The sequence below is a fragment of the Acanthisitta chloris genome, unplaced genomic scaffold (genome assembly GCF_000695815.1).
Source record: "Acanthisitta chloris isolate BGI_N310 unplaced genomic scaffold, ASM69581v1 scaffold748, whole genome shotgun sequence".
Classification (NCBI taxonomy): Eukaryota; Metazoa; Chordata; class Aves; order Passeriformes; family Acanthisittidae; genus Acanthisitta; species Acanthisitta chloris.
Genome location: NW_008687367.1, coordinates 9,311 through 22,463, shown reverse-complemented (window position 1 = coordinate 22,463; position 13,153 = coordinate 9,311). Strand labels below are relative to the sequence as shown.

At 46.0% G+C, this 13,153-nt stretch overlaps 1 protein-coding gene across 1 annotated transcript in view; it reads right to left on the bottom strand.

The window, feature by feature from the left end:
- Positions 1–1,828: 1,828 nt before the first annotated feature.
- Positions 1,829–13,153, bottom strand: part of MTMR9 (myotubularin related protein 9) — a 19,730-nt gene continuing 8,405 nt past the window's right edge. The window contains exons 4-10 of the mRNA XM_009080535.1: positions 11,632–11,805; positions 9,770–9,987; positions 8,636–8,797; positions 5,509–5,650; positions 4,144–4,364; positions 2,500–2,651; positions 1,829–2,068 (exon numbers count right to left, since the gene is read on the bottom strand). Coding sequence (XP_009078783.1) covers positions 1,905–2,068; positions 2,500–2,651; positions 4,144–4,364; positions 5,509–5,650; positions 8,636–8,797; positions 9,770–9,987; positions 11,632–11,805 — 1,233 coding nt within the window. The 3' untranslated portion in view covers positions 1,829–1,904. The remainder of the gene's footprint in view (positions 2,069–2,499; positions 2,652–4,143; positions 4,365–5,508; positions 5,651–8,635; positions 8,798–9,769; positions 9,988–11,631; positions 11,806–13,153) is intronic.

The following is a 13,153-nucleotide window of genomic DNA, read 5'->3' as shown; positions in this document are numbered from 1 at the left end:
TTAATCCTGTGAGTGTTTAGAGAGTTCAACAAAACCAGAAAAAGTCCAAAATAAACTGAAGACAACCTGAGCAGCATTCTCAATGTCAGACTTGTTTTAGTGAACAAGACCATCGCTCTCCAAAACTGTTACAAGCAGGAGGAATTACTCTTCTGCCTTAAGTGAGCAATGGTTTAAAAGGGATCTTGTTATTTCTTAAGCCAGAGGACTTCAGGGCTAAGTTTAGGTTAGCCAAGAAGAAAATGTTTAAGGAAATAAAGACCGAACAAAAGGCATTAAAGTAGCACTTAATCACTATCACACAATTTTGTGTATCTCTCTTGGCTGTAGAGTTTTCTTGTAATACATTTAGTGGCTCCAAGATTTTAGCAGATTACTCTCCAGCTACTTCTCCAACAACTACAGAGCCTGCATTTTCACAGGTAGCTATGGGAAGTGGTTTTAAAATAAAGGCAGCCTCGTTCCATAAATTGGAAGCTCAACAGCTTCCAAAGGGATCACCACTGACCTACTGCAGCTCCACTCATTCCAGCAGAATGAGGATAACAGCAAGCGCCTTTCCAGATAATCCCAACCACATGTGCTGCTGTTAATTCAACTCCTCTCTGTCCTGTCCAGCTATCCACGGAATCAAGCTGAAAAAATGCCTCAGTGAGTATTTCAGACTTGCTCTTATCTGTCTTTTTAAAGGAGAAAAAGAAAAATTACCACAAAAAACTCTGATTTTGTAAAAGCAGATTGAACTCACAGACACAGAAAGAGCAGCTACAACATACAAAGTTAAATGGAAAAAAGCTTATCCCTAAAGTCTTTAAGCAGTTTTAGTAGCTACAAATCATCTAAACTCTTAGCATTTTTTGTAGTGTGATGGCCTCCTAATCTGTAGCTGATCTGTGAGGTCACCTCAACTCCCAACTTCTGCTTCCAAGGTTTCACAACATGGGTGTAAGAGCACAAGAGGGAAAAGCACATCAGGTGGAGCAGAAGTGCTTTGTTGAGCTGTGGATGAAATGCTGCTCTTGCACCTTGGAACCTGACCAGGTGTCCAAACCCAGCCAGGGCAGCTGAAGTTTCAAGAAGGCAGCGTGGCTCTGTTAACAGGACAGCTCTGAGCCCCTGTTCTGCAAGGGAACACCTCCAACTACTAAACCTTTTTGTTTTCCAGGTAAAATAAAAAGTTTGTTAATCCTTAGGAGATATTTGTCCACGAGGGACAATTTTCACCTGAAGGTCATGGCTTACACATTAGCAGCAGAATCCCTACTTCAGTTCTGTATTGCACTGAAATATCTTACTCTGGTTTGGTACTTCACTTTCTGCTCCCAAGCCAATGCTGAACACAAATCCCCAAGTGTTAGATGTGAAGGCTACTGAGAGTGTCCTCTAGACTGGCAGAACCTGTAGTTAGATTTTAACAACTTCTAATTTTTCTAGGAAACTAAAGGACTAAGCTGCCTTACCTACTCTTGGAGAGAAAAGGTGCTTTCAGACAAAATGCCTTTACCTATCTATATAGAACTCTGCATTTCAATCCTGTGAGTGTTTAGAGAGCTCAACAAAACCAGCAAAAGTCCAAAATAAATTGGAGACATCCTGTCTCTTGGCCCATCCTGGTCATCCATACAGTTGGAGGTAAGAGTTCCAGCTTCTGCTGACACTGTCCACAATTTCAAGACAGAAAAGCTGCCAAGAGAGGACACTGTGTCCAGTTGTGTGTGTCTTCTGTAAACAAAACAAAAATCCCTCCCCAAAAAGCAGGGAGGAACATAGTGTGAAGGTTTCAGCAGTGGGAAGGCTGAGGGGCAGCTGTACCCCAGGGCTCAGCAACACATGCACTTGCCATGTTTAGTCTTCAATGTAAAGTGGGTCTGGAAAGGAAAGACCTGAGGCAAAGCCCTGCCAGCTCACAGGTTCTCCTGCATCCTGTCATCTGTCTCCAGCTCTGCCAGTTGTCTCCTCAAGGCATTAACCTTGGCCTGAAGTTCCTTGTTGTATTTTATAATGTTGATCATTTCTTCCTGGGCTTCGTCGAGGAACTTGGAAGGTCTGTTCCACCGAAGGAAGACACCTGAGAGCCCAGAGACACAAAATGAGTGTTTCTTGTTGCCAGGAGGGAATGCTGTTCCTATTCCATCAGCTCTCAAGGAAGGTGCACACAGTTACACATTCCCCCCTTACTTGCCCCACTAAAAAGCAGTTAGAAACACTGACCCTCCTCTCCACATCCACCATTCAGGTCAATGAAGGAAAAATGAGGAGGTTTCATTCCTTTTTTCCTCATATACTCATCAGACCAACCCATATTCCATCTCCACCCTGCCATGACAGCCTGCTTGCTTCACTATTAACTTCTCAGCACCCATGGAATGGAGAAAGTTTCTGCAGCAGGGAACCCACTGCACAGGGATTATCCTGGCCAAAATGGTCAGGAATGGAGAAGCTTTACAAATAGTCACAAAATAGATATTTCCTTTAACAGGAAAATCAGGCCTGGCTTACCTTCCCACAGCTGCAGGCTCTGTGGGGCCACAGAGGGCCAGATGACAAGGCTATTGGCCTCAAAAAGAGGGTTCTGGAATTTGCTCAGTTCTTCAGACCTGTTCACCCAGGACCACAGGGACATGGTCTTTTGAGGCAGCTTCAGTTTAGCCCTAAGAAACCCACAGGAACAAATCAGTTTTATACACTTTTATCTGTAAAGACTTTTAGTCAGAACCACATGGACTAGAAGGCCACAAGCTTTTCCATGTGCTACTGGCCCAGATAATCCAGGCTAATCCCTTCAGTACTTCTCACCAACAGGCCACAGGGTGTAAACCTAAGGCAATTTACTCAACCTGGCTGATTGCAATTAGTTTTGACTAAAAGATGGGGGAAATAACATCTATAATTTGGGTGGAAGTTAGCTGCCTGCTAAGAATCAAGTCACCACCACACAGTGGTTTCAGTGCCAGGACTGGAAAGGGACTGAGCTCCTCTGTTAAGGTAGAGCTGGGAGGTGGGGTAGGTCTGCATCAGGGAAGGATGGAAACAGAATTCTCCAGTATGTTAAAGCAGTGTTATTGCTGGAATTGTGCAATGGGCATGTCTGACAGGTCCCTCTGGTGGCAGGAAGGATCTGAGCACAGTGAGCAAGCAGTGCTGTTTTCCTGGGGCAAACCCACCTCCAGGAGTTACACAGGGCTCCCCATTCCTTAGATTCCAGCAAATCTCATTCTGCCTGCACTAGCAAATTGAACTGCCAGCCAGGCAGGAGATTCACCATCCCCCTGAATGCTTCAGACAGCACAAGCTTAACATCAGACTTCAAACACTCTGTGTGCTCACAGGCTGACGTGCCCAGATGTGACAGGCAGGTTATTACATGTAACATTCAATACTCTTCCAAATTTCATCTTATTGGTTTCAAGTCTAACTTGGTTTTGCAGACGACTAGTTCAGCAGCCCTGCAGAAGGCAGCAGACTCTTCTAAGACAAGATTACTTTAAGGGCAGAGAGGTTCAGAGAAAGCTTTAAATTGCCTTATCTGTGATACCAGTTGTTTTCCATTCTGCTCCTTCAGGGATGTTCAGCTAAGCAGGAGGCCATCAGACATGGTCTCACTAGAGTCAGGAGTCCTCAGGGCACAACTGCCAAGCTCAAAACAGGAATCCAAACCTCTCTGGAAGCTGTGGGAAGCTCTAGTCCACCACTCTGTTTACTCCCAGGAGCTCCACTTAGGGCTGCACCTGGGGGGGTGTCGGGACCTCCAGGCCACAGAGTCATGTTCCTCCCTGACAGGTAAGGCCCAGACTTGCCATCTTTGGCCTCTGACTGCTTTGACCTTCTCCTCCAGGCCTGCATGGACAGGTTTGCTTCCCATGGCTATGACTCATGTCAACCTCCAGCTGTTTATTCTTTTATGGAAGAGCTTCTGTGAAAGAGACTACATAAACTGGTGATATGGGTGGAGATTTTTGGCCAGGTTGGACAGGGTTTGGAGCAACCTGGTCTAGTGGAAGGTGTCCCTGCCCATAGGAGTGGGTTGGAACTAGATAAGCTTTAAAGTCCCTTCCAACCCAAACCATTGCATGATTCCATGATCACCTTTTTGTCAGATAGAGCCCAATACTACAAGGGTTCAAATTAAGCTTCCTTACCAACCTTTCATTTTCATTGTTTCCCAGGAAAGTCCCAAACTGGGAAGCATAAGCATGTTCAAAGAGCATGATGAGGAACTGTTCGTTGAATTCAAAAGAGCAAGGGAACTGCCGAAGGATCTGCCACACACAGTCCAAAAAGAGGAGGAACACCGGGGCCTCCCATTTCTGCTTGCTGTTGGAATAGGCAGATTGGGCACAGCGCTGCTGGAAAGGGTGACCAGCCTGTGGGACAACAACAATAGGGTGCGAGTACATGTGGCAAATACACTTTAGAGCTAGTTTTGTCCATGCTGTTAGTGCTCAAGCACCCACTAACAAGCTGCTAGTAACCATTATCCCCTGTGCCAGTACTGCTGAGCACCTCCAATCCCAAGGGCAGTTCTGGGACCCTCACAAGAAAAACACTGAGGGGCTGGAGCATGTCCAGGGAAGGGACTGGAGCTGGGGAAGGGGCTGAAACAGGAGCAGTGGCTGAGGAAGCTGGGGATGTTCAGTCTGGAGAAAAGGAAGCTCAGGGGAGACCTTCTCACTCTCTAAAACTCCCTGACAGGAGGTGCAGCCAGGTGGGGGTCAGGCTCTGCTCCCATGGAACAAGGGACAGGACAAGAGGAAACAGCCTCAAGTTGTGCCAGAACAGGTTTAGATTGGATATTAGGGAAAATTTCTTCTTGGAAAAGGTTACCAAGCCCTGGCACAGGCTGTACAGGGCAGTGGTGAAGTCACCATCTCTGGAGGGATTTAAAAGCTATGTGGATGTGGCACATGGGGACATGGTTAGTGGTGGCCTTGGCAGGGCTGGAGAATAGTTGAACTTGATGATCTTAGTGCTCTTTCCCAACCTTAACCATTCTGTGATTCTATGAACCAACTTTGCTGCTTTTCTCAGGCTGTGAATGGTTCTGCATTTGTTCAGAGAATTTGATCAGAACAAACTAGTGCAGGTGCACCAGAGGACCAGGCTGCAAATGCACAAAGAGCAGAACACGTTCCGTGATTTAGACTGAACAGTGTTAGCTCTAATGAGATGGAAGAGGTGGAACCTTTTCCAGTGGAAGGTGACACTGCCCATAGCAGGAGGGTGGAACTAGATGAGCTTTAAGGTCCTTCCAACCCAAACTGTTCTGTGATAAGAAATGTTCACCCTGAGCATACAAAGCAGGCAGTCCCCCAACTATAAGGAGAGGCAGAGACCCCAGAGAGTGCCAAAAGTGCAAATGACTCAGACAATGAAGCTGCTCTGAGGACAAAGGCCATTCACACTAAGCAGGGCAGCAACAAGACTCAACCTGTTTGCTGCCTCTCAGGATATTTCCCAATTCATCTGTCTCTGGAACAGATTGCTGTTCTGTCCATAGGTATTTCTTACCTGCAGCCACTCCCTCACAACCAGAGACTCAAAGCCACGTATGGTCCTGCACCTTGGATCCAAGATAATCTGTGCCAGAGAAGTGACTTGGAGTGTTGAATCAGTTCCTTCAGTCCCATGGACTAACACTGAAGCACCTTCCCTGTAAAAGAAAAAGGTGGGAAGGGATAAGAGTATGAAAGAGCAGAACACATCCCAAGGACATACATATCCCTGTGGATGCCATTACATCCCACAGATACCAGGGTTGTTACCCTGACAATGTTGAGGTTTTGTTGGCTCCCTTCCCTCCCCATCCCACATGGAAGCATCCCACCTTCTCACCTGGACCCTCACCAACACTAACCAGGCTCAGTTTGTTGCTAAGCATTCTGGAAATGTGATCCTCTGCCACACTAACCTAAGATGCACAGTGAGATCTCTTCTGTGGTTCTCACTCTTTTGGACTGGTATCCCTTTGAGTCAGAGCATGGAAATGCAGCTCAAAATTTGCTTGTGTCACTTACTGCTTGCTAACTACTCTGAGATCTTCCCTAAGCACTGCAGTGAAGATGTATCACCTCCTCACATGCTCTGCAAAACAATACAAGGAGGTTCTTGTTCAAACTTGGGTTTAGTTTGGGCCTTGACTGGCACTTACTGCAAGGAAAATAAGCTCATAAACCAATCCAGGAGAATGGAGGACAAACAAGGCAGAGCTTGGCCTCCATAAAGGCAGCAGTTAGTGTGCTGAGCAAGGAAACTCGTCCAAAAGCCAAGCCCAAAGGCTCCTCACTCACCAGCCAGCACAGGTGAAGCAGCAGAACAATGTGAGGAGCAGAGGGAGCTCAGAGAGTTTTGCACATTGCTAGGAACCCATGTGCTGTCACTTGGGGAGTGACAGGCCAGTGGGGACTGTCCAGGATAGTTGATTCCCTTCCCTCTTCTCCATCCTAGGCTGTACTTGGACACTGTATCAAGATCATTTCAGGGAGACCTTCTCATTCTCTATACCTCCCTGATAGGAGGTGCAGCCAGGTGGGGGTCAGGCACTGCTCCCAGGGAACAAGTCATAGGACAAAAAGAAACAACTTCAAGTTGTGCCAGGGTGGGATTTAGGTTGGATATTAGGGGAAATTTCTTCATGGAAACGTGGTTAGGCACTGGCATAGGCTGCCCAGGGCAGTGGTGGAGTCACCATCCCTGGAGGGATTTAAAAGCAGTGTAGATGTGACACTTGGGGACATAGTGGCCCTGGCAGTGCTGGTGAGATGATCTCAGAGGGCTCTTCCAAGCTTAATGATTCCATGCCTCTAATTTCATCCATATGCTCCTGAAGGAAGGATGGTACTAAGTGGCATTAACCTTTACTCTTCCCAGACCTTGACCCAACATCTCACTTCGGCCAACATCCTCACATCTAGAAAGGAAATTAACTGCAGGTTGGATTTGTTTCTGTGCAGAGATCCAAGGTAAGGACAAAGTGTGGGTAAGAAAGATCAATCTACCAAACAAGTAACCCTTCAGCCATTTCTTGCTTTTTGAAGTGAAAAGCATAAAATAACTTAAGCAGTGCAACATCTTTGTCTACAGTTCCATGTCTAAACTAAACCCAGTGCATTTATGGTATAGATAACCTTCAGATACTTACATGGAATCACAGGATGGTTTGGGTTGGAAGGAACCTTCAATACCACCTAGTTCCACCCCCTGTCATGGGCAGGGACACCTTCCACTAGACCAGGTTGCCCCAAGGGCCATCCAACCTGACCTGGAACAATTTTGCAGATGGGGAGTCTGTAACATCTCTGGGCAACCTGTGCCAGTGCCTCACCACCCTCATAGCACGGAATTTCTCCCTAATATCTAATCCAAGCCTACATTTCCTATCTTATCTAAACCTTTCTCTTCTCCTCCTCCAGCAGTGTCAGATAAATACGCTGCTGAGCAGCCAAGTACAGTTCCAAAGCCAAACTGCCAGCCTATGCCCTCCTCGAAGTGAGCCACTCCAGGATAACCCTATTTTTCCCTGTCATCTTTCAGGCTCCAAACCTTTCAGGTGCTTCAAGATCTGTCCCAGCCATTCCTCTCCATGGCAAATATGGAACCATCCTTGTCAGCTCAGCTCTGACCTGCAAGCTCCCAGTGAGGCAAGTTAGGCACCTGGAGCTGTCCTGCTATAGCTTCAGGGAAACAGCAGAAGCCAAACTGAGGTTAAAAATGGTGAAATCAGGCACTGTCCCAACGACCCAGAAGGGTTTCGTCACTGATCTTTCTCATTCTACACATACAGGAAAGAATTCCAGATAAAAGTATTGATCCAGAGCAAACCTTCTCTAGCACAGCCAGCAATGGAACAGGCACTATCAGTGCTTTTAAAAAGCACACAGAACTCATATTTTAATGCTCTTTTACCACTGTGACTCCATTTCAGCCTGTTTGTGTGCCTGTAGAACACATTCCCCAGTTGGAATGAAGAGTTTTGAGATGGGCTTTTTCTACTCTGAGCCACAAATAAAACCCATTTAGATCCCTGCATTTGGCCTTACAAACCCTGGCACCTGACAGAGAGCCTTGGCTCTCCAGCCTGAGCTCTAAAGACAAGTTAGCAGAGTCAGCAGTATTTTTGAAATGAAGGTCAGGTTAAAGGAGGCCATGAGCACTAAGGAGGGATGAGCAGGATTGCTTAGACAAGGCTGTGGGTATCAGAATGGAAGAGGGGAACAATTCATGGGGAAAACAAGGAGATGCCATTGTTTTAACCTCTGGAAGTGAGGTGAGGCACTGGAAACTTAAAGCTGAAAAGAGAAAAGGACTTCTTAAAAAACAACTACTCTGTGGCCTCACTTGGATACCAAATAGCATTTCAGAGAGGCACATTCTAACCTAAATCTTCCCTAAAACTATTCAAATCAGATTGGCTGCATCAGACACAGGAATTTACCTCAACTACATGATCTAAAATCTATTCTTAGTCAAGATTTCCTCCCTCAGCATGACTTACTGGAGGAACATTCCTTCCCCACAATTAAACACAGGTACAATCCAGCCAGATCATGGTGGGCAGTTATTAATACTTCCAGAGGTATTTAAGGAGCAATCTATAAGGAGTGAATGAGATACTCAAGGCTTTCTGCAAAAGATTTACCTGTCAATGCACTGAGCAGCCAGACAAGCTGCAGTCAGGATCTCCTTGATGTGAGTTAGCCAGTTGGAAGCCTCCAGTTTACTGAGCCAGCGGTCCATGTTGTGTGACTGATCATTACAGGCTTCCACCAGTTTGATGAGGCTTTCCTGCAGGATATTAAACCTTTGGGAAAAGGAAAATATTGTTGAAAACACAAGCAGTAACATAGGAACAAGGACATGAATTATTTAGTGCTCGTATATTGTGGTTTAGTCATTCCTTACGTCCATGCTTACGTCCACCTATAAAATCATCAACAACAAATTCAAGTTCATGTAAAATCTTTAGAAGCAAAACCAAATACTTCAAAGGAATGGCCAGGAAATTCCTTAATTAACTCCTCACAAGCTGGTCTATACAGTGATGAGAGGAGTGACTGCTTTCCAATAGCTCCAGTAACATCACTGCATCTGTGTCTAGAAGGATTCCCCAAAATTAAGGCTTAAGAGCAGTTGAACAAGACCAGACTAAAAGTCTGTTTAACTTAGAAACTTGTCCCCAAATGACCAAACAATATTAAATGCCTAGAAAAACAAATTCTGGATCATAGAATCCCAGAAGGGTTTGGGCTGGAAGGGACCTTAAAGGCCACCTAGTTCCACCCCCTGCCATGGGCAGGGACACCTTCCACTAGACCAGGCTGCTCAGAGTCCCATCCAACCTGGTCTGGAACACCTCCAGGGATGGGTATCCACAACCTCTCTGGGCAAACCCTTCAGATAAGAGGAGTTTGACTACCACAGAACAAATCCTCACCTGCGCAAGTTTTCTGGCAAGGTACTTGCTCCTTCCTCTGCAAAGGGGAACACAGGAAGGCTGGAGTGTGGCTATGGATAGTCAGGAAAAGAGATGGCACAGGGAGACCCACCTGATGTCTGAAACCTACAGCAGGTTGCTCAGATCAAGGAACTAAAAGCCAAATACCTTTATCATCCACATATCCTGATTTTGCCATGAAAGCAACATGACCCTGTTGACAACAACCAGGATACACAACTCTTCTTACAGAAGCAACTACTTTACAGAGCTACCATGGCTCTGCCAATGCAACCCAACAAAGCCAAGCACAGCGGAGAACTGAGTAATTCCACCCACCTCTCGATGCACTTGTGAATCCTCCTCCACTGGGGGTAGTGAGCTTCTTGCTCAAAACCCCCTCCTTTGGCCCTGGCCTGCTGGGCCACGTTCAGGGACCTGGTGTCAATGATGTAGCCACGCTTGCCAGGCCGCAGAGTGGCATTAATCAGCTTCTCATCTTCTTTGCAGCGGCGCCCGTTGGTGCCTGTAAGGGGTTGACTGCTCCTCATCATGACCTGGGGACACACAGAACCATCAGTTAGGCACTGGGAATGGGGAGAACTCCAACTGAAAGGCATAAATCACTTGAGCTCCAAGCCTTGCACTAAATCCTTCAGTTCTTTTAAGTTCAATCCCTTGCAGGGGCTGAATGTATGTAAAATATGAACTAGATACCCTTGGATCGAGCCACCATTTGCCAGGCCAAGTTTTAAATTACAGACATCATCTTAGAGGCTTTATCCCTTTAATTATTCCTACAGTACCATCTTTGGCTGATGTTCAGCTGGCTTTCTGCCGATGGATCCTTTATAAACCCTCAAAGTATCATAAATCCCTGAAATTTTTCAAGGCCAGGTTGGATGGGGCTTGGAGCAACCTGTTCTAGTGGACTGTGTCCCTGACCATGGAACTGGATGAGCTTTAAGGTCCCTTCCAACCCAAACCAACAAGAATTCTACGAAACCAACATTTTAAGGATTGTCATCTTTCAAGCCTCTTCCCAACTCTGTTCTGAAGACACTTAAGTCATTCCCAAGTTAAACATACCTCTTAGGGACAGTTTACCCTGTGGAAAGACTAATAAACCTTAAGTCCACAGATTTAGGAGCTGACATTTCTCTTCAGTAAATGCCTTCCAATACAGGAGCTCCCCAGCAGCCAAAAATGTTAACTGTAAGGGCAGCCAGTCAGCAACCCCAAGGACATTGGAGAACTCAGTGTCGGAAGGGCAACATGCAGGACAGTGTTACTGTCACAAGTTCAAGCACTCAGAGCCAAAACCTACTATACTCCTCACTCTTGAAACATGCATAGTTTGAAGAGATAATTAAGCAAATCTTCCTTTGATGGTTTTTGGCTGAACTGAGCAAAAGCATAAAGCACAACTGATATGGATTTGGTGGTTGGCTGATTTTAAATCAAGGCAAAGGTACTACTAAGTCAGACTAAATATCCTCTAACTCAAGGCTTACAGATCTTGGCAACAGGAGGTGAGAAGGCATTAGAGCATCTGAGGAGCCTGTATCAAATTTAAAAGCTGCAGGTTGGACATCCCAACCTCCTCAGAACTGGTTACATAAGCAAGAGACACAATTACTCAACAGTTCCATACAGTGCATTTCTTAATTACAGCATATCAGTCACTCCATTAGATTTTGGCAGAAGGTGATAAAGTCTCTGCAACACCAAGAATTTGCTACTCCTGCATTGTGTTACACTGCCAGGCTCAGAGAACAGATTGTTCTGCTCCTCTTTCACACAGAAGGAGTCACACAGAAGCACTGTGGCTTTGCTGTCACCACCGTGACGAAGGAGACAGCCCAGTGCTCACGGACAAGACACCGTGGTTCCTGCCATGCTTTCCATGAAGCCTCTTGGCACCCACAGCAAGTCAGGGTGCCAGCAGTGGCTTTACAAGTCTCATCTTGCTCTTACTGCTGTAAGCAAGTGCCATGCACATTCCCAAACAAGCAGATTAACAGCTATTTCTAGGATGGAGATTACTCATTCCATCACCCACAACCACTTAGGAAGTTGGAAAATAAACCAAGCAAATGTCTCATGAACTGTGCTAATTCTAGAGCACAAGATGTTTTTCCATGAAACAAAGGGATTCACCCACTTCCCTCAGGCACAATCATTCCTCAAACACAGCTCACCATCCCATTCTTCTTGTGGTAATAGCTGAGCACTGGGAAGCGACTGCCATGGCGAAACATGGCAACTTTCCGAAGAGCTTCATCATCGATGGATTTGGGGACAATGACAACTGGAGGGTAGGAGGGACAGACAGAGAATTCCTTATTGATGCAGCTGAGGCGCCATTCGTCTGTCTGAAAAACACCAGAACACACAGGCTGTGGGTCAGAAACACATTGCTGCTAGCACAACAAAAACAGGGAAGAACAACTTCCACAAGCACACACAGAGTATTACTGGTGATCTGTTCCATTTGCACCACAGCTGAAAGATCAATTGTCCTTTTAGTAGCCATTTATAGGTCTGTTGATCCATTCAATTTCCCCCACATCCCTTGATGCTCCCTGCAATCCTAGTATCTCCTTGCAGCAGCTCCCAAGAAGCTCATTACTCAGTGTGCAGATAAATCTCATAAGCAACAGAGGAAATGATCAGGTGACTGGCTCCTGAAGTGCAGGACTTGAACAAGGTCCCTCTCTGGTTTATCCACATCCTCAAGCAGCACAAAATAAGTTCATGTGGTCAGAAATCACAGAATCAAACAGGCTGGATCATCAAGTCCAACAGATCATCAAATCAAACAAATCATCAAGTCCAACCTATGACCTAACACCACCATGTCAACTAGACCATGACACTAAGTGCCACATCCAGTGGCTCATTAAACACCTCCAGGGATGATGACTCCACCACCCCCCTGGGCAGTCCATTCCAGTGTCTAATCACTCTCTTGTGAAAAAATTCTTACTAAATTCACCTTAAAATGAGTGATTGTGGCTTTAAATGACTTCATGGGCACAGCAGTGTGGGAGACTCCAGAGCAGAAATGTATTCCTACATCAGCAAATTTAGAGGGGAAAAAGGTTGATTTAGATGGAGGTGACATGGGCTCAACTTTGTCTTGTGCTGAAAGAAGAGCTCGCAAGACAAAGGTGACAGAGAAAAGCAAGAATTTCCACCAGCTCCAGAGGCTGAAGCTGCTTTGAGGTTAAAACTGCAATTTAACATCTCCAGCTTGGTTCTTTTCCACAGGCTCAGCTCCAGCTCTTCCTCCAAAAGCACCTTCTGGAAGCAGCACAGCAGCCAAGCACAAAGGTCTCATCATGAGCTCCTGTTATGTAACTTTTCAGCTTTCATGAGCCAAACCCTTGTGACAGAAGTGCTGAATATTGACACCCTGAACCCTCCCAGGAACTTGGCATGAGGATTCAGTTACCTGATAGTGGGGTCAGACACAGGACTTGGCTCCAGCTCAGCCACAAAGGTCAACCAGGAGCCTCTGCAGCAGGCAGAGACCTCACACAAGACGCTTTGAACACAGATGAGCAGAGGTTTTATGGCAAGTTTCAGGCAGACAAAAGGCAGAGGGATAAAGCAGGAAGCACAGAGAGCAAGAGCAGAGCACAACAACTAAATTAGGCTGTAACACAACACACAAACCCTAACATCAATTCAGGTCTGTGGGTTTAACATGCACTAATT